The 21515-nt window shown below is 44.0% G+C and overlaps 1 protein-coding gene across 1 annotated transcript in view; it reads right to left on the bottom strand.

Moving 5' to 3' along the window:
- Grk5 (G protein-coupled receptor kinase 5) overlaps positions 1 to 18853 on the bottom strand; it is a 199532-nt gene extending 180679 nt beyond the window's left edge. Inside the window, exon 1 of the mRNA XM_032892211.1 lies at positions 18608 to 18853. Coding sequence (XP_032748102.1) covers positions 18608 to 18659 — 52 coding nt within the window. The 5' untranslated portion in view covers positions 18660 to 18853. The remainder of the gene's footprint in view (positions 1 to 18607) is intronic.
- Between the last annotated feature and the right edge of the window lie 2662 nt (positions 18854 to 21515).

Consider the following 21515-nt stretch of genomic DNA (forward strand, 5'->3'; position numbering starts at 1 on the left):
AGACCAGGCTGGCCTGGAACTCCCAGAGAGCTCCTGGCTCTGCCTCCCAAGTGCTGGGGTCAAAGGGTACGCCACCACTGCCCAGTTCACGCTAGGCTTTTTATTCTCTAGGTAGGAATCTTATCATGCTTCCTTGGATAAATCACATACAAACTTTTAATCAAAATAGTTACCAGAAGAGCCATAAAATCCCACAGAAGAGAATGCTATACAGGCATAAAAAATGTAAGTGGATCAGTCAATGCACATCTCAGAGAATTAGGGAAAGGCGCCCAGTCCTTGAGACATTTTCTGATCCTGGTTCTGATACATTTTGGTTCCTGATTCTACCTCTATGGTAGGAAAAGTTGTGAACCAGAGTCAAAATAAGAGCCTTGAGAAGTGGGAACCATGGGGTGGGTTAGCACTACAGCAGTGTTCTCAACCTGCCTAGTACTGCAACTTTAAATTATCACCTTGGAGGCTTACTGTTGAATAAGCTCACCCTTTCTAGTTCTTTCTGAACTTTGGCTGGCCAGTTCAACTCAGCTTAAACTCCTCTCCAAGCTGACTGACTCAATCTGGCTTCTTTCATCTTCTCACGGAATTGCTCAGCTTGGCTTCAAACTAACTCTAGCAATTTGTTCTAATCTTCTGGCTCCTTCTTATTCTCTGGTTTCAACTGCCTCCGCTGACCTGCGCTGACCTGCATGAACTCACAAACTCAACTCCATTGCACTGCACTCACTGCACTGACTCCCAACTGACTACTCTCTCCTACTGTGCTGCCCTTAAATAGCCTCTTTGCTGTGCTGTTTCCATGAGAGTTGGGCGTATCCCATCTCTGACTCATTATTTCTCTGATTCATCACATTTTCTGCCCCTCAATTAGATATCATTGTTTGGGACTAAAGGTGTGTACTAAGGTGTGTCCCTATTCAGCCAGAGGGATTATAGGTATATAGCCTTTCAATCAGAAAGTCTTTGGATGTGATCCCTTGCCTGAGCAGCCATGTTGCTGGTTTACAATTTCCTCTACAATAATAATTATTTGTGCTTTCTGATGGTCTTAGATGAAATCTGTGAAAAGGTCATTCAACCCTCTAAGGGATCTCAATTCACAGGTTGAAAACCCCTGCACTAGAGAAAGAAGGGAGCATCCCTGCTATGTGATCCTAGAAAGTCACTTTACCTCTCTAAGCTTGGTTTCCTTCCTTACTTGGGTTGTTTTTTGAGACAGTGCAGCCCTCTGTGTAGCCCTGACTGTCGTAGAACTCACTCTGTAGACCAGACTAGCCTCAAACTCAGAGATCCACCTACCTATTGCCCTGCTTACCCCATCCCAAGCCCTGTGCTGGGATTAAAGGCACATACCACCACACAGCCCAACATAGGTCCCAAGTTTGCTTCACAGGATGGTAGTGATGATCAAAGGTGAGAAAAATAAACTGGATGTGGTAGCACATGCCTGTATTTTGAAAGTTGAAGCAAAAGCATTGCACATTCAAAGCCTGCCAGTGCTATGTAGAATTCAAGGCTACCCTGGGCTACACAGTAAATCTCTGCCTATATGATAGACCACCATGAAAAGCTATAGGTCCAGGGACAGGAAGATGACTTGGTAGGTAACACAAGCCTGACAATCTCAATCAAATCCTCAGAATCCACTTAAAAAAGATGGGTGCAGCGGCAGACACCTGTAATCTCTGTACTGCAAGATGAGAGGCAATGAAGTTCATGGGCCAGCTAAGCTAGAGTACACAGTACAGCAAAAACAAGAGGCCTCAAAGGAGAAGATTATCCTCTATCCTCTTATCAGAACCTGCTGACCTGCTGTAATAGTGTAATAGGCATTCTATTCCTCTCCCTCTCCTTCTCCCTTCTCTCTCTCTCTCTCTCTTTCTCTGACACACACACACACACACACACACACACACACACACACACACACACACACAAATAAAATTAAATAAGAAAAGCTGTGGTTCTGTTTTCCAAGCTTCAATTTCCTGTCTGTTTACACACTCAAGAATCATGGACAAGTAGTCTTTTAACTCAACCTTGACTTCTCTAATCCAAGCTTTGAATACTGTGAGGAGAGATGATTGATTAAACACAGGCGAAAGGGCTGGAAAGATGGCTACAGTGTACTTATATATAAAATAAATAAATAAATAAATAAATAAATAAATCTTTAAAAAACACATACAAGCAAATGTTAAATCGCAATGCTCTCAAAAATGTCACATCACATATATCACTTTCCTGTCTCATAAGAAAATATGCTTCAAACAACCCTCAGGTCACTTAACTCTATTACAGAAATTACAACACCTCTTCCCACAGGAGAGGAAAATATTCCCAAGGGAGGGGGGATAAAGACAAGTCTTTAAAGCACAGAAAGACACAATAGGTAAGCTATCCCTACACTGCTGATGCTTTAAATTTGGAAAATCCAAATTAAGGGGTTAGATACAAAATTAGTGAAAGGCATGTCTTCAGAACTGGATAACCCTTAAGGGTCTGTTAGAATATACCCAGCACCCCAATGAAACACTCAGATTCTGAAGACAATTTTTCCCAACCCATTCATTTCATGAGAAATTGTAAAAACAGAATGAGATGTTTCTGCCACATGCTGTTGACTGAAAACAACTGCAGAACAGCGTGAATGGGAGGAACCACTGCATGAAATAATATCTCCATGTTCTTACTCATGTCTATGTACAAGGCTGGGAACATGGCCACCTAAAAACTGCCTTTGGGGAAGGGTCTGGGAGATAATTTCATCTATAAAGTATTTACCTTGCAAATATGAGGACTGGAATTCAATCCCCAGATTCCATTTTTTAAAAAGCCAGTAAAGGCCAGGCATGATCTCACCCTAGCAGTGAAGACCCAGAGACCAGCCTGGAACTCAGAAGTTCCAGGATGGACAGCTAGAGCCACATAGAAAGGCCTTGGATGGATGGGTGGGTGGGGGTGGGTAGGTGTGGGGGTGGATGGATGGATGATAGATAGCCAGTAACAGTGGCACACACTAATAATCCCAGGGCTTGGGAGGCAGAGACAGGGGGATCACCGTGTTTCTGGACAGCCAGCCTACTTAATGAGTTCCCAACTAGTTCAAGACCCTGTTTTAAAAACCAAGGTAGGGGCTACAGCAATGGCTCAATGGTTAAGAGCACTGACTGCTCTTCCAAAGGTCCTGAGTTCAATTCCCAGCATCCACATGGTGGCTCACAACTATCTATAATGGAATCTAACACCCTCTTCTGGTGTGTCTGAAGAGAGCAACAGTGTACTCACAGAATAAAATAAATAAATCTTAATAAAAATATATTTTAAAAAATGTGTTTAAAAAAATTCAAGGTGGATGGTGCCTGAAGAATGACAGACACTCCAGGTTGACCTCTGACTTACATATATACACTCATACAAGACAAGTACACACACATAAAAAATTTTAAAATAAATTAAAAGCGACCTAGTGTCACCTCTGAGTAGCCTGTGTGATGGGACTGGCAGCAGAGATTATTCTCCTATACATTTTAATTCCTCATCAATGTTTTCCCTCACTTAAATTTTCATGAGAAAGCAAATATTGTCTAAAACCTTAAGACTGAGTTGGAATGGCTCCTATTGCATAGTGAGTCCCAACTGTACACTCCATTCAGTGTTTAATGCCCCGTGTAGGGTAGCAATGACGTCCTGGACAGCTAGCCAGGTGACTGAGAACGGCAGCTGTGACAATACTGAAAGAGAAGGAGGCACAGGCTCTGAACTAGCTGCGTGTTCTGGCATAAATAATTTACCTCTTGAGCCTCAGAACTTTATCTCTTAGGATGGAGAAGAGTAAATCACAGGATTCATGAAACAGTAAAGATGAACCAAAAAAAAAAAAAGGTCAAAAAGAACTTGGTAATTGGGTTTGTTTGTTTGTTGTTTTTTCAAGACAGGTTTTCTTTGTGTAGCCCTGGCTATCCTAGAACTTGCTTTGTAGACCAGGAGGATCTCTATTCAGAGATGACCTGGCTACCCACCACTCCAAGTGCTGGGATTAAAAGCATGCAACAATTCTGTCCAACTGGGCTTAGTAATTTCTAAATAGTATCTTCATTACTTTTCTCATTGCTCTTAAAACACCTGACAAACACAACTTGTGGGCTTAAGAGTTTGTTGTTTGCTTGTTTGTTAAGATCTTACAGTCTAGGTTAGTCTCATATTTGAGGACCTTATAATAGTCCAAATTGGTCTCAAGCTTGCTGTGTAACTAAGAGTAACCTTGAATTTCTAACCGCCTTGCCTCTACCTCCTCAATTGGGGAATTTCAGGTGTGTTACTACATCCAATTTTATGTGGCACTGGGGATTAAACCCAAAGCTTTGTGTATGAGGGATTAATTTTGGCTCATAGTTCAGTAGAACGTCTTGGGAGTAAGTCATGGTAGCAGGAACGAAACATAGCTGATAACAGTGCACTACAATCAGGCAACCAAGAGAGGAATGCTGGTACTCAGCTCACCCAGCCCAGGACATAGGACCATTCACAGTAGGCAGGTCTTCCCACCTCATTTAATCTAACCTAGAAACCTCCTTACAGACATTCCTAGCAATTTATCTCCTAGATGATTCTACATCCTATCAAGCTCACACCACACATTAGCCATCACAGGCTGCTTTAGAAAGAGGATACACTGGGCTCTGGAAATGTCTCCATGGGTAAAGGCACTGGTCACCAAAAAACCTGACAACTTAAGTTCGATTTCCAGGACCCACATGTTAGAAGAAGAGTACTCAGCTAAGTTAGTTGTCCTCTGTCTTCCACGTGGTACACACAACATACACACCACAAATAACAACAGAGTAAATGTCTGGGTTGACTTCTTGGAAAGGATATGCCCATTGTCTGCTGTCATCTTCCCTCAGAGGCTATAATGATGCCTAAGACACAAAACTCTGCTTCCTCCCCCTTCTCTATTCTAGGAAGGCACTTAGTGCACAGAGGCCCATGGAGAGCAGATAAGGTTTACTTAATGAGGAAGAACTTGATCCAGCCTGAGCACTTCAAACCCTCTCTTCCTGACAAGCATTCCTGACATATTTTTTATTTTCTTTCTTTCTTTTCATTTCTTTTCTTTCCATCCCAAACAGTGGCCCCTTCCCGGTCCCCCTTGAAGAGGTCCTCCCCTATCCTCTCTCACCTTTGCCTTTGAGAGGACACACACACACACGCACACACACACACACACACACACACACACATACACACACACACACACACAAAGTATCTCCCTACCCTGGTGCATCATCAAGTCTCTACAGGATTAGGCACATCTTCTCCCACAGAGGCCAGACAAGACAGCCCTGTTGGGCCTGCTGGGGAATGGATACCACAGTGAGGCTACAGGTTTAGGAAGAGCCTATGCTCCAGTTATTGGAGGTCCACATGGAGACTGAACTGCTGCTTATGTGCCAGGACCCTTTATACCCCACAGGCCCAAAGAGGTTAACTAGGAGGGAAGGCCCAAGTGAGGATGCTTAAATCCCACTCAGAAGGGGGAACAAAACAGTCATGGGAGACAGAGGGAGGAAGAGGGGAGGTGGAGGGGAAAGGGGGAGCAGGATTAAGTATGGGGAGGGGTATGTAGGAGAGGCCCAGATGGCCAGAAGGATGAGTGGAAATATGCAGCTGCCAGGGTTGGAGGGTGGGGGAAATCTCTAGAAAGTCCCAGAGACTTGAGATGGGGGAGGCTCCCAGAACTCAATGTAGGTGACCTTAGCCAAAATACCCAAACGTGGAGATACGGAACCCGAAGAGACCACCTCAAGTATTCAGACAGGACCCCTAGTGGAGGGATGGGGACATCCACCAACCCACCTACAAAACTTTCCACCCAAAATTGCTCCTGCCTAAAAGAAATGCAAGGACAAAGATGGAGCAGAGATTGAAGGGATGGCTGACCAGAGATTGGCCCACTTTGAGACCCACCATGGACAGGTACCAATCCCTCACACTGTTAATGATGCTATGTTGTGCTTGCAGAGCAGCCCTCTGAGAGGCTCTCCCCAGCAGCTGATTGAGACAGATGCAGATACCCACAGACAAACACTGGACAAAGGTCAGAGATCCCTGTGGAAGAGTTAGGGGAAGGACTAAAGGCCCTCAAAGAGATGGCAACCCCACAGAAAGACCAACAGAGTCAACTAACCTGTACCCAAGAACTCCCAGAGACTGAGCCACCAACCAAACAAAGAGCATAAACGAGCTGGTCCCAGGCCCCCAGTACTTATGTAGCAGAGGGCTGCCATGTCTGGCCTCAGAGAGACAGGATGCCACAAATCCTACAGAAAGTGAATGCACCAGGGTGGGGATACACCCAGGGGAGCTCTCAGAAACTGAACTACCAACCAAAGAACACACACGTAGCCTGAAATGTTTCTAAACTGACAAAAAAAAAGAACCAGAACACCAAACAAGCATCAGTATTCTGACAATTACTGAAGAGTAACCCAACAGGTGCACTTCAACAGTATCCAAAGACTTACTAACATGCTCAGCCATCTCCCGATATCCAGCTTCTCCTTCCTGAATTGAAATTTTGCTACCTTTTAAGCTTTGAGATTTTTTTTTGGGGGGGGGGTATTTTTTTTTCTTATTCATTTAGTTTGGTTTCAGGTTTTTCCATTTGTTTGTTCAAGACAGGTTCTCACTATGTAGCTCCAGCTGTCCTACATCTTTGTAGGCTGGCCTCAAACTTACAGAGATCTAAGTGCCTCTGCCTCCCAAATCTTGGGATTAAAGATGTGTGCCACAAAGTCCAGCTTTGTTTTGTATTTGTTTATTTGTTTACTCCCTCTAATTGGATACTACTGATGGGAAAACATCTGGAGCAAGTATCCAGGGTCAGTGCACTCCATCCCAGGCAGTGGTTAGTGGTTTGGGGAATGAGTATGTGGTGGAGTAACTGGTGGTTACTAATTATTATATATCACAGGGCTTGGCATCATCCATAAAACTTCATCATGCTAACCTCCCTCTCTTCAGAGAGATTCCAGAACTGACTGTTTAGAACTTTTTCCTCTAAGTTAGCATACATTTTCCTTGTCTTAATTGGATCCAGCCTCCCAGCCCGTGAGTAGAAAGGCATCCTTCAAATACCAGGTCCCTGCCATCCTATGTCTAGAAGAATCACTGCCTCGCTTCCTATTTTCTTTCCTTTCTGCTCAGTCTCAATTCTTCCGTGACATGAAATACATGTGACGAACACATCCTAGGCTACCTCTGCTATGGCCAAAAGAGGGATGGGGTTAGCATGAAGCATCTTCAAGGAACACAGCCTCAGAACTAGGGGAAACTATTTGCCTTGAACATTTGCTTGAATGCAAATATTTATTTCTCGGAAAACAACTAAAACAAACTGCTTCCAACTCAGGGGGAAGGATGAGTTTGCCAAACATTTTTCACAGTTAAGACAAACATTTGAAAAACATTTTCCTATTGGTCCTCCACCCTTACGTAATCTTTCTTTTCCATGCTGAAACATTTCCTAATTTATCATCTACTGTGCTATGATATGGAATCATTGTGTGGGGTGTGTGTGTGTGTGTGTGTGTGTGTGTGTGTGTGTGTGTGTCCCCACACCTGTACACTGGGTCAATCTCAGGTCCCATCTACCCTGTTTTTGTTGTTTTGAAGACAGGGTCTCAATATGTAGCGCAGCCCTAGCTGGCTGGGAACTCTCTATGTGGAACAAGCTGGCCACCAACTCATAAAGATCCACCGGCCTATGCCTCCCAAATGCTGAGATTAAAGGTGTGTGCCACCATGCCTGTCTGTCAGGGACTCTTCCTGTCCTGGAACTCATAAGCGAAGTTCGGCAGGCTAAGCAGTGAGCCCAAGACCTAATCAGTGAGCACAAGTCCATTCAGCCAGCTTTTCATCATTTCACATGGATTTCTGGAAGTCCAGTCCTCATTTGTACAGCAAGCTATTCCGACCACCTGTTTCCTTTAGGGTCTCTACTCTCCAGTTCTCCTTCCCACAACAGAGACACAGCACCATAACTTAATCTGGAAATTCCTTTGCACACCAATGGTGCTGCAGACACACCCTCGGATACCATCATCCCCCCCCCACACACACACACACACACTCACCATGAATGCAGGCCTATGGATATCCATCTACAATACCCGATCCCCGAGATAAGGAGGACATTACAGTGACCCATACCGATGAAGTCAACATCCCAATTCTTAGGCTCACTCCACTCCCCACCACTCCTAGAGCTTGGTTGCCTCTCATGGATGTTGTTTGCATGACCTAATGTACTTGATCTAGGCATATTAATAACAACATTAGGACAAAGCGGAACATATTTCAGCATCAGCTCTTGAAGCTGCTTTTCCTGGCCCCTTCTTGACCCTTCTTCAGTCTGTTTCTACTTCAAAAGAGCTGCCAAGATTCAACCAAGATGGAATTCCATTTCATGTGATGTTGCACAACACCTTTTATCAACTATGCAGGCCAATTACATTGGCCAGGCTCCCTCTGTCCTATATGTGGGTAATTCCTCACCTTTCCCTGCCTGAGACAGATAAATTCAGAACTGCACTTCAATAACAATCAAAGGCAAAAGCATGGCCTCCTGTCCCCTCATTATTAAGCAGCGACATCATACTGCTTCTGGCTAGGATTCCAAGTTGATAGCAACGAATAACACACCCATGCAGAGAGAGGGAAAGGAAGAGAGGGAGGGAGGGAGGGAGGAGGGAGAGACAGAAAGACTGGAAAAGAGAGAAGAAGAAATGGGGAGACAAAAGAGAGGGGGAGGGGAAGGAGGGAAGAAGAGGGAGAGAGAAGGGAGGGGGAGGGAGAGACAGAAAAACTGGAAAAGAGAGAGGAAGGAATGGGGAGAGACAAAGAGAGAGAGGGGGAGGGGGGAGGGAGGAGAAGGAGGGAGAGGGGAGGGGGGAGGGAGGGAAGGAGAGGGAGAGGGAGAGAGAAGGGAGGGGGAGGGAGAGACAGAAAAACTGGAAAAGAGGAAGAAATGGGGAGAGCAGGGAGAGAGAGGGAGAGAGGGGGAAGGAGAGAGAGGGAGAGAGAGAAGAAGGAGGAGGAGGAGGAAGAAGAGGAGGAGGAGAGAAAGAGACTGACAAGAACTCTGGATGCAATTACTCATAAAGTTAATGCTGAAGAATACAAAGGGGATTAACCCTGCAATAACTTTGCTGAAGGAAAGGCTACTTCATGCTCCAACTTCAGGAAGGAGAGAGGAGACCCACCTCCTTCTCTCTAGCCTCCACTTTTGCATTAAAAAAAACTGTAGGAACCTGAGCATATGTCTAAGATGTCACCCTCAGGCAGAGTCCACAGTCAAGCATGACCTAAGAAGTAAGAAAGGTATGCTGGGGAGAGTTGGAACAGGGTAGGTCCACATCAGCTAGGGAACAAAAAGAAATATACCACCCCAAGGAGTCAGTCTGAGCCAGGGCAGTGATAGTCTTTAATCCCAGCACTCCGAAGGTGGATCTCTGAGTTGGAGCTGAGTTCTAGAACAGCCAGGGTTACACGGAGAAACCAACCAACCAACCAAACAAACAAACAAAAATATCAGTCTGGTTTTTTGTTCACATTTCATAGAAGAAAAGAAAGATTTATTTAGGAACATGGTGGGTCCTACTTGGAGTTGTTGCAAAGTCCACAGCTCAAGTGACTTTGAGCTAGTGACATCCTTTCTTGATTTCCCAAAACATCAAGCCAGGAGTTTCTTCTGGAAACACAGGTAGACAGAAAGCAGGTTTCTGCCACGTAACCAGGTTGGAATGTTCTTATATGCTTATCTCCTTTTGCTTTCTGGGGATTTTTTTAAACTTGTTTATTTACTGTGTTTTGGTTTTTGTTTTATTTTTGCTTTTCCAGACAGGGTTTCTCTGTGTAACCCCGGCTGTCCTGGAACTCACTTTGTAGACCGGGTTGGTCTCGAACTCTGAGATCTGCCTGCCTCTGCCTCCAAAGTACAAGGATTAAAGACATGCACAACCACTGCCTAGCTTCCTTTTGCTCTCTGAACAGACCCGGGAAGCTGTCCTTAGAGGTTCACTCTTGCCTTTTTAAAAAATATTGATCTTCCACAGATTACAAGTTTCTAGAGCCACAGAGAGCCCAATCAAAAGTGGCCTGATTTATGACTGTCTGTCAAGAGGACGTTCCCAGTTAACTCTGGCACCATTTTAAATAGAGTTCCTGGCTTCAGACAAGAAAGAAAAAGTAACTAATTGTCTTACTGTTTCAAATGCTTTCCTTCCTATGCAAGTATGCTTCATCTGAGTTACTGTTTAAAAGGTTTCAAACCTTGCGAGAAATGGTCTTTAGGGAAAAATCACTGGGATGTAGCCCCAATTAGTCTAACTTTGACATCTTTATCTTCTTTTTATTCTCTGTACAGTCTGCTGGGAAGAGTGGAAACACTTCAAATTGCTTTGCCTGTTTTCACTCTCATTTTAGATCACATCTTTGAAGTCTATGTAAGTTCTTTTTTTTTTTCCTTTTGTCTTTGAGTGATGGTCTGAGAATGGTCCTCATATTTGAATATATGGTCCCTAGTTGGTGGACTGCTTAGGAAGGATTATAAGATGCAGCCTTAAAAAAGATGACCTGGATCATGTACTTTGAGGTTTCAAAAGTCCATAGCCAAGTCGAGGCTCTGTGCCTTCTGCTTGTGGATAAAATGTAAGCTCTTGCCAGGAGCATGCCTTTAATCTCAATGTTTAGGAGGCAGAAGCAGGCAAAGCTCTGTAAATATGAGGACAGCTTTGTCTACTACATAGTGAGTTCCAGGACAGCTAGAGAGTCTGTCACATAAAAAATAAAATAAAATAAAAAGGAAGTTGTAAGCTACTGCTCCAGTGCCATGCTTGCCTGCTATACTCACTATGACGGTCATTGACCTGTCCCCTGACAGACCCCAATTGAATGCTTTCTCTTATAAACGGCTTTGCTCATAGTGTCACAGTGAACAGTCACTAAGACACCTTACAAAACATATTTTCCCCCTCTTGGAAAAAATGGCTTTTCAATATACACTCACACTAGAAATTTCAAGAAAGAACATGGAGCCGGGCATGGTATGGTCGTACATAACTGTAAGCCCAACACCTGGGAAGCCGAGGGAAAATGATCATGAGTTTAAGGTCAGCCTGAGCTACATAGTAAGATGTTATCACATAATGAAAATAATTTTAAAAGACAAAAGGAACATTGGGTTCTATGTGTTTATACCATACTCTTCATTCAAATTAGGAAGGACAGATGATGTACAATTTAGGTAAATTTCCCAATAAATGAAGGGAGGTGGGGGAATATGGTGGATCACCACTACCACTATCTCCATTCCTAAAGTAAGTAAACTGAGTCAGTCCCAAGTTCTACATAGCTACCTGGAGCTGGGCAGCCCACCCTCTCCTTCGTCTCCCTTTCGGTTCCGTGTCAAAGCATATAACCCAGTCCCAACAGAAGTCCAGAAAGGAGGGCAGCCTCTGTCTTTTCAATCCTGAACTGCAACAGGAAAACCTGTTTGGTTTTTTTTTTTGTTGTTGTTGTTTTTGTTGGGGTGTTTTGTTTTGTTTTGTTTTGGGGGGGGGTTGGTGGTTTCCATCTGAAAGAGCTGGTTTTGTTTGGTTGGTTTGTTGTCTGCTTGTTTGAGACAGGCTTTCTTGTATAGCCCCGAAACTCTCGATGTAAACCAGTACTGAAAAAGAAGGCGTGCACAACACCGATCCTGATGAAAAAGCACCACACCCTAGAAAATCAGCAGTTTACTTCTAGATTCAAACCCTTCTCTCACGAATAAACTTGAATTGTTTAGTTTTGTGTGTGTGTGTGTGTGTGTGTGTGTGTGTGTGTGTGTGTGTGTTTAAGACAGAATCTCACTCTGTACTGTAGGCTGGTCTCCAATTCATGGCAATTCTTACAGACATAAGCCTCACCTGGTACACATCATTTTTAAATTACATATGCATCCTTCAGGCCATTGTCCAAAGTCTAGGCACCATGGACTTTGTTCATGGACATCAGTTCATGGAGCTGCAGAACTGATGCCCTAACCAGCCTCAAATTTTTATGGGAAAGAAAACATCCAGCCCTGTTCATATCTAATTTTCTAGTTTAAAGAGGCTAAAAAAGGTTGAGGCATATCTCAGTGGTACAGTATATGCCTAAAAAGCATAAGACTCTGATTTCAATCCCAGGTACCACCAAAAACGAATAAATAAAAGTAAACCATGTGCTCAAATTGATTTTTGTTTTGTTTTGCTTTTGTTTTATTTGAGACAGGGTCTCACTATGTAACTAGCCTGACTCACTACATAGACCAAGCTGGCCTCTACCTCAGACATATGTCTGACTCTGCCTCCAGTGTGCAGAAATTTAAGGAATGCACTATCACACCTCACCCAGTTGTCTCTTTTTAGTCCATCTTTAAATGCATCTATCCAAGGCTGACATCCAAAGTATCACTTCTGCCAAGGATCCATCAAAATTCCATTGACGGGGCTGGAGAGGTGGCTCAATGGTTAAGAGCACTAACTGCTCTCCCAGAGGTCCTGAGTTCAATTCCCAAAAATCACACGGTGGCTCACGACCATCTGTGATGGGGTCTGAAGCCTTCTTCTGATGTGTCTGAAGACAGCTAGAGTATACTCATATAAATAAAATAAACAAAATCTTTTTTAAAAAGCCATTGATGAGTGAATGAACACACCAATGTTACTCTTGTAAGAGTTCAGAAAACAATTAAAGAACTTCTTTCTTTAATGAGAATAGGTGGAGGATTCAACCAGGAAGAGACTGTTCTTTTTTAAAAAGTAGCATGGTTTATACAGATGGAATGTGTCCTCTGGTGTCTGAGTGGTAGTTAAATGAACAATACTGTCTTCACTTTCTAAAAATAAATCTCAACGATATCACTTTTTCATTAGGAATGTCTAGATATTATAACCAGGTATGGTAGCTCGCACCTGTAATTTCAGCACTTCAGAGGCTGAAGCAAGAGGATGCTGCTAGTCTTGAGGCCAGCCTGGGCTACACAGAGAATTCCAGGCAAATGTGTCAAAAAAGAAAAAAAGTCTAGGTATTATGATGTTTTATCTTGAATCACATATTCATTGGCAACAAATATTAACGTTAAATATTGCCCACAGGCCTAGATGGTTTCCTAAGAATGTTGATAGTTCCCAGGAATGGGTTGAGAGCTGAATAGTGCTTGCTTAGAAAAAGCAAATGTGGTCATGTGTAGAACATTTCTGAAACCCACTTGGGCTTTCTTAAAGCCTGCAATGCAGGCCCAAAGGCCATCATTTAGCAAGCCACTACAAGAGCTCTGGCTTTTAAAGACATCACTTAGGCAAGGATTGGTTTGGGTACTGAAAGATCAGGATCTTTTAGAGTTTAGAATCTGACAAGCAGCATCTAAACTACTGAAAGATGAGAGTCTTGTGGGCCTTTATTTGATGCTTATAAAAACAGGCAGCTAGATGAAGCACAATCATCATCTGAAAATCTTCTGTTGGAAAGCCAGGCCTTCTGAATGTTGCTTTTGGTTTCTCTATCTCTATGTTGTAGATATTGAAAAGGAAGCTACAAGAAGAGGCAGTTTCATTTAACAGCTTAACAGCGTTGTGTTTAATAGGCCAGGCTGCTTTCACACATGCCAGCTGCCAGAAAGAAAGCTATCACTCTTCTGACTCCTCAGATCGAAGAGAGAAGCTTTGGGTAGCTCTGTCTCTCCTCAGAGCTGTGGTGGACTACAACTTTCAGAAATACCCAATCTTCTGACATCTTAGTCCAACCATGTTCCAGCTCCAGCATCAGAAACTAAGGACTCAAGGGGAAAGCAGGCTTCTAATCTACCATGGAATGCCAAGCCTAGCAAAGGCAAAACCAACTTCTTCCACCTCAAGACATTGGCTCCTTTCCTCCTGCTAGCCTCCCTGGCCTCTCCCAGGCCCCAAGTTCACCTTCTTCTAGGTCCCTAATCTTGATCATCAGACAGATACAGGCGAAAAGTCACAGCCTTATCTAGGAAAATTTTCTTGTACAGTCCGGTTTTCAGAAATTGTGATAAATAGCAGAGTCATTCTGTTCCAGTGCTTCCTGGCCTCAAGAGCAAGGATATATGCCCAGTTCTTCTGAAACCTTCATAATCAGACAGAGCTATGACTGCTAGCCTGTGAAGAAAGGAAAGGTAATTTCTTGTAAATATTCCTCTCACCAGTAATGCTCCATGGCAATACAACAAATCTAGACTGTAAGAGAGAAGAAAGGAAGGAAGGAAGGGAGAAAGGGAAGGAGGGAGGGAGGGAAGAAGAAAGGAAGAAAGGAAGGAAAACTTTTACTGCAAAATAAACCAAAAAGAAATATACAAAAGGCATTCTGCAAAGAATCTCACTCACTACCAATATTTCAACAAGAGCTTGCCTGCCAATTTTCTGAGATTCTGAAATGTAAATAGATAGAAGACTTGGGTCTTAGTCCCTCTTCATTAAATGCTTAATCTCTTAGCTCATTTTCATAAATTGGCATGGATTTTGTCTCAACTTTATTTCTTTGTTCCTTAACTATTTCTTAGGAAAGCTTAATTCCTAAGAGAGGTCAAAACTAACTTGATGTTTTCTCATACAATCAAGACATATACACTTCAGTAGGTTTAGCATTTTGAAATTAGATTACCATTATTTTGTTATTTCAAAACAACCGAAAAGTTGGCTCAGCAGTGGTTTAAATCACTGGCTGCTCTTCCAGAGGTCCTGAGTACAATTCCCAGCAGCCACGTGGTGGCTCACAACCCTCCGTAATGAGATTTGATGTTCTCTTCTGTCATGCAGGCAAATCGAGCACTCATCTACATCAAAACATACAAATAAAGAAACCTCAAAACAACTATCACAAAGGTGGAACTCAGGGGCAGGCAGATCTCTGTGAGGCCAACCTGATCTACATAGTCAATTAGGAGAGATACACAGTGATATTCTATCTCAAAAAAGAATAAAAAAAGAAAAAGGAGGAAGAACAAGAAAAGGGGAAACAAATTCATTCGTTTGTTTTGTTGGCTGGTTAGTTGGTTGGTTGAGACAACGTCTCACCGTCTCACTAGACATATCCCTGGCTAGCCTAGAACCCTCCATGAACACCAAGGAGACCTCAAACTCAGAGACCACTAGCCTACCTCTTGCGTGCTGGGATTAAAGATGTGCATTACTACAAGTGCCCAGCTTTTCACTCTCACTTTTAATAAACTTTCACTATTTAAGCAAAAGAAATGTGAGCATAAATCTGTAAATCCCAGCACTTGGGAAGTGGAGGAAAGAACGCCAAAAATTCAAGGTCAGCAAGGTTGGGAGTTTAAGGTCAGTATAGGCAGCATATAGACCTTGTCTCGGGCCCGAAGGGTATTCACATATGGACAAATCACTTTACCACATTCACAAAGTATGTCCATCTTTCTTTAAGGTTTGTACTCTTTGGAACAAATGTGACTTTTACTTGAAAGCCACATTTAAAATTGTTTACAATGTATTTTGGGAAGAGAACTTGCTTAAATTTCACATTCACCAATTATATTTCTCATCTGTAACCATTCAAAAGAATCTTCAAAGTGCTTTAAAACATTTTAGGGTTTGGGGATTTAGCTCAGTGGTAGAGTTAAGGCCCTGGTTTCGGTCCTCAGCTCAAAAAAAAAAAAAAAAACACACACACACATATTTTAGACAACTTGATGCTTTGAGGTTTGCTTGCTTTCCATGTACTACAAAATATATCTTAGTTACTTCACTAACCTGGCTGGGATTTTTCTTTCTTTCTTTTCTCTCTATTTTTTAATAGGATCTCAAGACAGGTCTGCTGACCCTGAATTTAGGATCTTCCTGTCTCTACCTCCCAAGCAATGGATTGATATCCGGTGCAACCACACACAGTTTTTTCCCTGATAGTGATAGAACCCAAGGGTTTTGGTGCCTACTAGGCAAACACTAAACCCTAGCTTTTTTCTTTCTTTTATCTTTCTCTTCCTCTCTTCCTCAATTCCCACCACCACTACCCCTTTTTTTCCTTTCCTTCTTTCCTTTTACACGAATAGAAAAATAGTGCTAGGCACCAAATCAAGGCCCTTTGAATGCTAGGCAAGAACTCTACCTCTTGAAACATTCATTTCTGAATATCTAAATAATACAGTTATTTGGAGAATTACTAAAATTCAGTATGACTTTAAGTAGAAAACTTTAAAAAGAACATGTGTTTATTTCTAGACTCCTCCATGTTAATTTGGATAAGCTCAAAGCTTTAATAAAGTCGCAGCCTTTATTAAATAGAAGTACTTAAATTGTAGACTCTCTTTGGACATAAAAGAAGAAAAGTTAAATACAAGTTTTAAAATGAAGCTTCCATGTACATGATTAATTTATCGCTCACATGTCAATCTCTCTGTTTCCTTGCAGGCAAAGCCCTCTCATCTGGAAGGCATTCTTAAAAGCTGTTTCTCACCAGGAGATGTCTATTGAACTCTCACAGGAAAATGAAAAGACTTTAAAAGGAAAAAAAAAACAAAGGGCACATTCTTGAGCACGTCTAATCACAGTAATTTGGCCCCAATGGGAGTCCATCATTCCACTTATACTTCTCATCCACAGCTCTCCTCTCTAAGACTCCAGAAAAACCTATATACTAACTCGACAAACAAAAATACAAACAAGTACATTCATTTCAGTAAAAACAGTGGGAACAATAACTGGAGATGGGAAAAACTTTGCAACTCAAAGTGAAACATATGCAAAGAAGTCAGTGCTGAGGGAAGAATAAATAAATAATAGCGTAGAGAATCCTAGGGAGCTGGGCAACAGGAGAACTCAGTGGAACACGCAAAGGCCTCCAGGACTAAAGATTCCCATAGAATCATACCCAGAGATTCCCCAAGAAATAATTTTAGAATAGACCTGGATATTTGTCCAACCTGGAGACCTATACCATTGTGTCCCACCACTAGGTGGCAGGCTGCAAATCTCCCAGGCAGGGGCTTTCTTCACCTCCAGACACTGCTTCCCTAGCTCTACTTCACCAAAAATGTCAGGTTAGTGGAGGTGAGGGGGCAAAAACTTCAGTCCCACCTCTAAAAGAGTTAAGTGGAAGGGCAGTAGAAGAGGGAGACCTGAATATCTGAAACGCTACTCAGTTCTCAGAGAATTGCCTCCTTTGGGAACTTCCAAAACAAGCCTGTTTTAGGATGACAAGTGATTTGAAAGTGGCAAGATGAGTTGCTGAAACCTAGACAAGGTGGGTTGCTATATACATCATGTACTGAGCCACGAGGTGATGGAAGGACTGGATAAACACCAGTTGTTTACTGCTGGCCATAAAGTCTTCCTTCATTCATCAAAGTGGCTCAATGAAAATATTATGAAGTAGGAATGGCATTTTCCTGGGCTACTTGCAGAGAATCCTTCTAAAGGGGAAAAACCTTACTCAGTCCGCCCTGAATATTAAATACAGCCTTCTCCCAGGAAAGGAAAATAATAACAACAAAACAACAACAACAAAACCCTCCCCCTTCTTATAGAATGGCTGCACACCAGAATCCAAATGTTGGCAAATAAGATATTACATAAATTCCAAATTTTCCTGAATATGTATGTTTCCATTCCTGCAACACAAACCGTTTAGGACATCGAAGTTTCTGACCCCCCCCCCACACACACACACCTTTTCAACTCAAGAATCAAAAGTCAAAATACATGGTACAAGGTATTAATAAGGATCTTACCCATCCATTTCCTAACAGCTAAACGCAGGAAATTAAGTGAGATGTGTACAAAACATATCTAAACAGCAGCACAATTGCCTATAACTAAGCCTTATCTAACTCAGGGTGGGAGTTGGGACGGTTAATAACAACAATCCATCCTAAATTTTTAATTATTTTCTCAGTGACTTGTAAAGCCACCCTTTCATTATTCTACACACTGGCTAATTCCTCAACATCTTACTTTGCCTTTAAAAGGCTTCCTTCCACACAACGACGGGATTTCCCTAAGAAATTTTCCCAGAGGATGATTTCCACCAATAGTCTTTATCAACTCAGCCTGCGCAAGCAAAGACTGGTTTTTGCTAATTCCAATCCCACAACACACACATACACACACACACACACAGAGAGAGAGAGAGAGAGAGAGAGAGAGAGAGAGAGAGAGAGAGAGAGAGAGAGAGTTTTCACACTCTTAAAACCATCCCGAGCCAACTCTAAAGGCTGTTTTATTGGCTCGTTTTTTATCCTCTATCTCCTAAAAGAATGCTTTTCCAACTGCCCTTTCAACAGCTGCAGAGACCGCACGATTTCTAAGGTTCAGCTGGAAACTAGAGAATATTTTAGCATCTTAACTCGTCCCTGCAACTGTCTTTGCCCCAATCCTAATCTTCTGAGCCCAAAAGCAAGAGCCCCTCAATATTTGCCGACAGACCTCCAAGCTGTACCGCTCGCACCAACTCACTGCGAGCATCCTGCACGCCCGCTTGTCACCCGACACCCGCACCCCGGCCCGCGGCGAATGCGCTGTGCAAGAACCGGACCACCCGAGCTTACCTTCCCGGGCTTTCAGCAAGACCGTGTTGGCCACGATGTTTTCCAGCTCCATTGACAGTCGGCAGTCAGTGAGGGAGCCGGCCGGCGGGGCTGTCAGCGTCTGGGGTGATGCCGCTGCCGCTGCTCGAGCTGCCGCCGCTGCTGCCAAACCCCAGAGCAAGCAGCCTGCCTCGCTACCGCATTATTCTTTCTACGAGCCCGCGGAGTTTCCCCCTCTGCACCGAAGAGCCGCCGCCGCCGCTTCTTCCTCCCTCTGTGTCCCCCTCCCCCCTCCCTCAACACTTTCCCCCCCACCCCCCACCCTCCGCGCGTCTCTGTCACTCCATTCTCCTCCCCTCCGGCTCCCTCGGATGCTTTAATGCTTCGGATGCTTCAGCCTCCCCTCGTTCCCCTCCCGGGGGTGTGGTACTCTAGGCTCGAGCCCTCGCACCGCGCAAGCGCCTGCCCGAAGGCACCTCCCACCGCGCGCTCTGGACACGGGGAATGAAGGGAATTGTAGTCCGGCGTCTGACGGGGCGGGGGCTGTAGTGCACCGGGACTGTGGTGCAGGACTGCTGCCGGTATGGCGCTGAGCCCAGGCGGCTCAGTCTCGCCGGCAGGCAGTCTCAGTCAAGAACGCCTCGAACGCCTCAGCCAAGGCGGAACCCCGACTCCCGGAGCGGAGAGTCCCTTTCCTGTCCCGCCAAGATCCGAGAAAGCGGAAAGCACAAGCCAAGGCAGGACGCTGCTGTGGGAAGCCCAGGTGTAGAGGCTGAGACCCGAGCGAAGGCGCGCCCCTGGGGTTCTGCGCTGCCCGCCGTCTGCTACTCACACGCGCCAGGTCTCTGACAAAGGTGCACTTTGTTTCCGGGCAGCAAGGGGTTCGCCAGCCCGGGGCGACCTGGCGGTGGATGGTCTCTAGGCACGTAGCGCGAGCGCCGCCTGGCGACGGCGCGTCTACGCGAACCAGAATGCGGGCACCTAGGACTCCCGGGATCCCCACGCTCAGAGCAGCTTCGCTTCGCAAGCCGGGGGCCCAAAACCCCACGATTTTCATTATAACCAAACATATTGTAGTCAAGTTACTAAAAACACATAAGAAACCGAATCTGCTGTGGGAATGTTAATGAGTAACAAGCCAGGCCGGCGTGAAAGGGCATTCAAATTGCAGGCTTGTTTATCTTGGAAGCACTTGGCTCCTTACACTTTCAGAACCTCGGACTCCAGATCTAGTCCCAGCTCCTATTCCCCCCAAAATTCTAATCCTGAGAAATTGGCTCTCCGGTCAACTGGGGTCTTTCGAGGAGAGTCCTAAGGGCTGGGGGCGGGGCTGCCAAGCCCCAGGGAACAATGAGGCCTTTGCCTCCTCTGGGCCTTTCGGGCGGATATCCGTTTTAAAACTAGGTCTGAAGCTTCTGTGTCCAAAAGAAGGAAAAGCCGGCTGTCCCCAGAGCTGCCAGGAAGTAGGGAGGGGCCGAGAGAAATGCAGAACAGTCATTAAGCATTGGCGCTAATGGCATTTTCAGAGTGTAGTCACTAGACTGGTGCTGGTTAGTGGTAGTTTTCTTTCCTAGTGGATATATCTGCCACCACCACTTGCCTAGGGTCTGGATTTGGATCAGGGGGCCTCATTTGTCTGCAAGCAAAGTTGAGTTTGCTTGTCAGAAGACAGAGAATTGAGCAAACAACTTGAGCACATGACACCACAGGAATTACTGTTCTAGGCAACTTAAACTACAAACTTAGCTACAAACTCTCGTGCCCAGAACCCTAACTTGTGATGAAGGGCTCTTTCAAAACAAAGAGATTCCTAGGAGTGGGCAGCACCATAATGCAGGAGCCTAGACCTAACTTAGTCCAATGTTTGTTTATTGACTTTTTTTTCACTTTTTTTTCTTCACTGTTTTTTGTTGTTGTAGTTTTTGGTTTTGGTTTTTTGGGGTTGGGGGGGCGGTTTGGTTTTTTGGTTTTGGTTTCGGTTTTTTTCTTTTGTTTTGTTTTTTGGTACAGGGTTTCATAGAACCCAGGCTGGCCCGTAACTCCTGATCCTGCTGTCTGGGTCCTCTGTAAGAGCTGTATGTGTGGGGTTGGAGAGATGGCTCAGAGGTTAAGAGCACTGACTGCTCTTCCAGAGAGGACCTGAGTTCAATTCCCAGCAACCACATGGTGGCTCACAACCATCTGTAATGGGATCTGGTACCCTCTTCTGGTGTGTCTGAAGACAGTGACAGTGTACTTATATAAATAAAATAAATCTTTAAAAAAAAAAAAAAAAGCAGTACGTGCTGTTAAACACTAAGCCATAATATTTTATCTCCATAACATTTTTGTTTTGTTTCCTTTTTTGAGACAAGGTTTCCTTGTAGAGCCCTGGCTGTCCTGGAACTAGCTCTGTAGACCAAATTGGCCTCAAACTCAAAGAGATCTGCCTTTCTCTGCCTCCCAAATGCTGGGATTAAAGGCGTGTGCCACCACTGCTGGGCTCCACAACATTTTTTAAGGACTAAATTTGAATGCTTTCACATAGTAACCTAGTCACAAACTTCCTGGATTTGCCAGTCCTAAAGATTTTTAACAATACAGATTCTGATTAAAATGCAGATGTAGGTCTATGGCAGATCCTGAAATTCTGCAAGGAAACAGACCATCATCACCCTCTTGAATAGCAAAGCTTTGTTGACTGTACCTCTCTCCACTCTTTTATTTTCTAATATCCAGCTCCAGCCCAAGTCAGAAGTAGTTTTACCTCTTTGGTAGATAGAAGCATGCTTGTTTGCCTCTCTGTAAGGCCTGCCTTTCTCCATTTTACAGATATGAAGCAGATCCTGAATGAGTCCCAGCAGATAGAGCAAGCAAGTCTTAGCTTGTACAGTTCTCTGTCCACCACAGGGCAATGCATCCTTCCTACAAAATAAATGGTTGTAGGTCA

The sequence above is a fragment of the Rattus rattus genome, chromosome 2 (assembly GCF_011064425.1).
Source record: "Rattus rattus isolate New Zealand chromosome 2, Rrattus_CSIRO_v1, whole genome shotgun sequence".
NCBI lineage: Eukaryota > Metazoa > Chordata > Mammalia > Rodentia > Muridae > Rattus > Rattus rattus.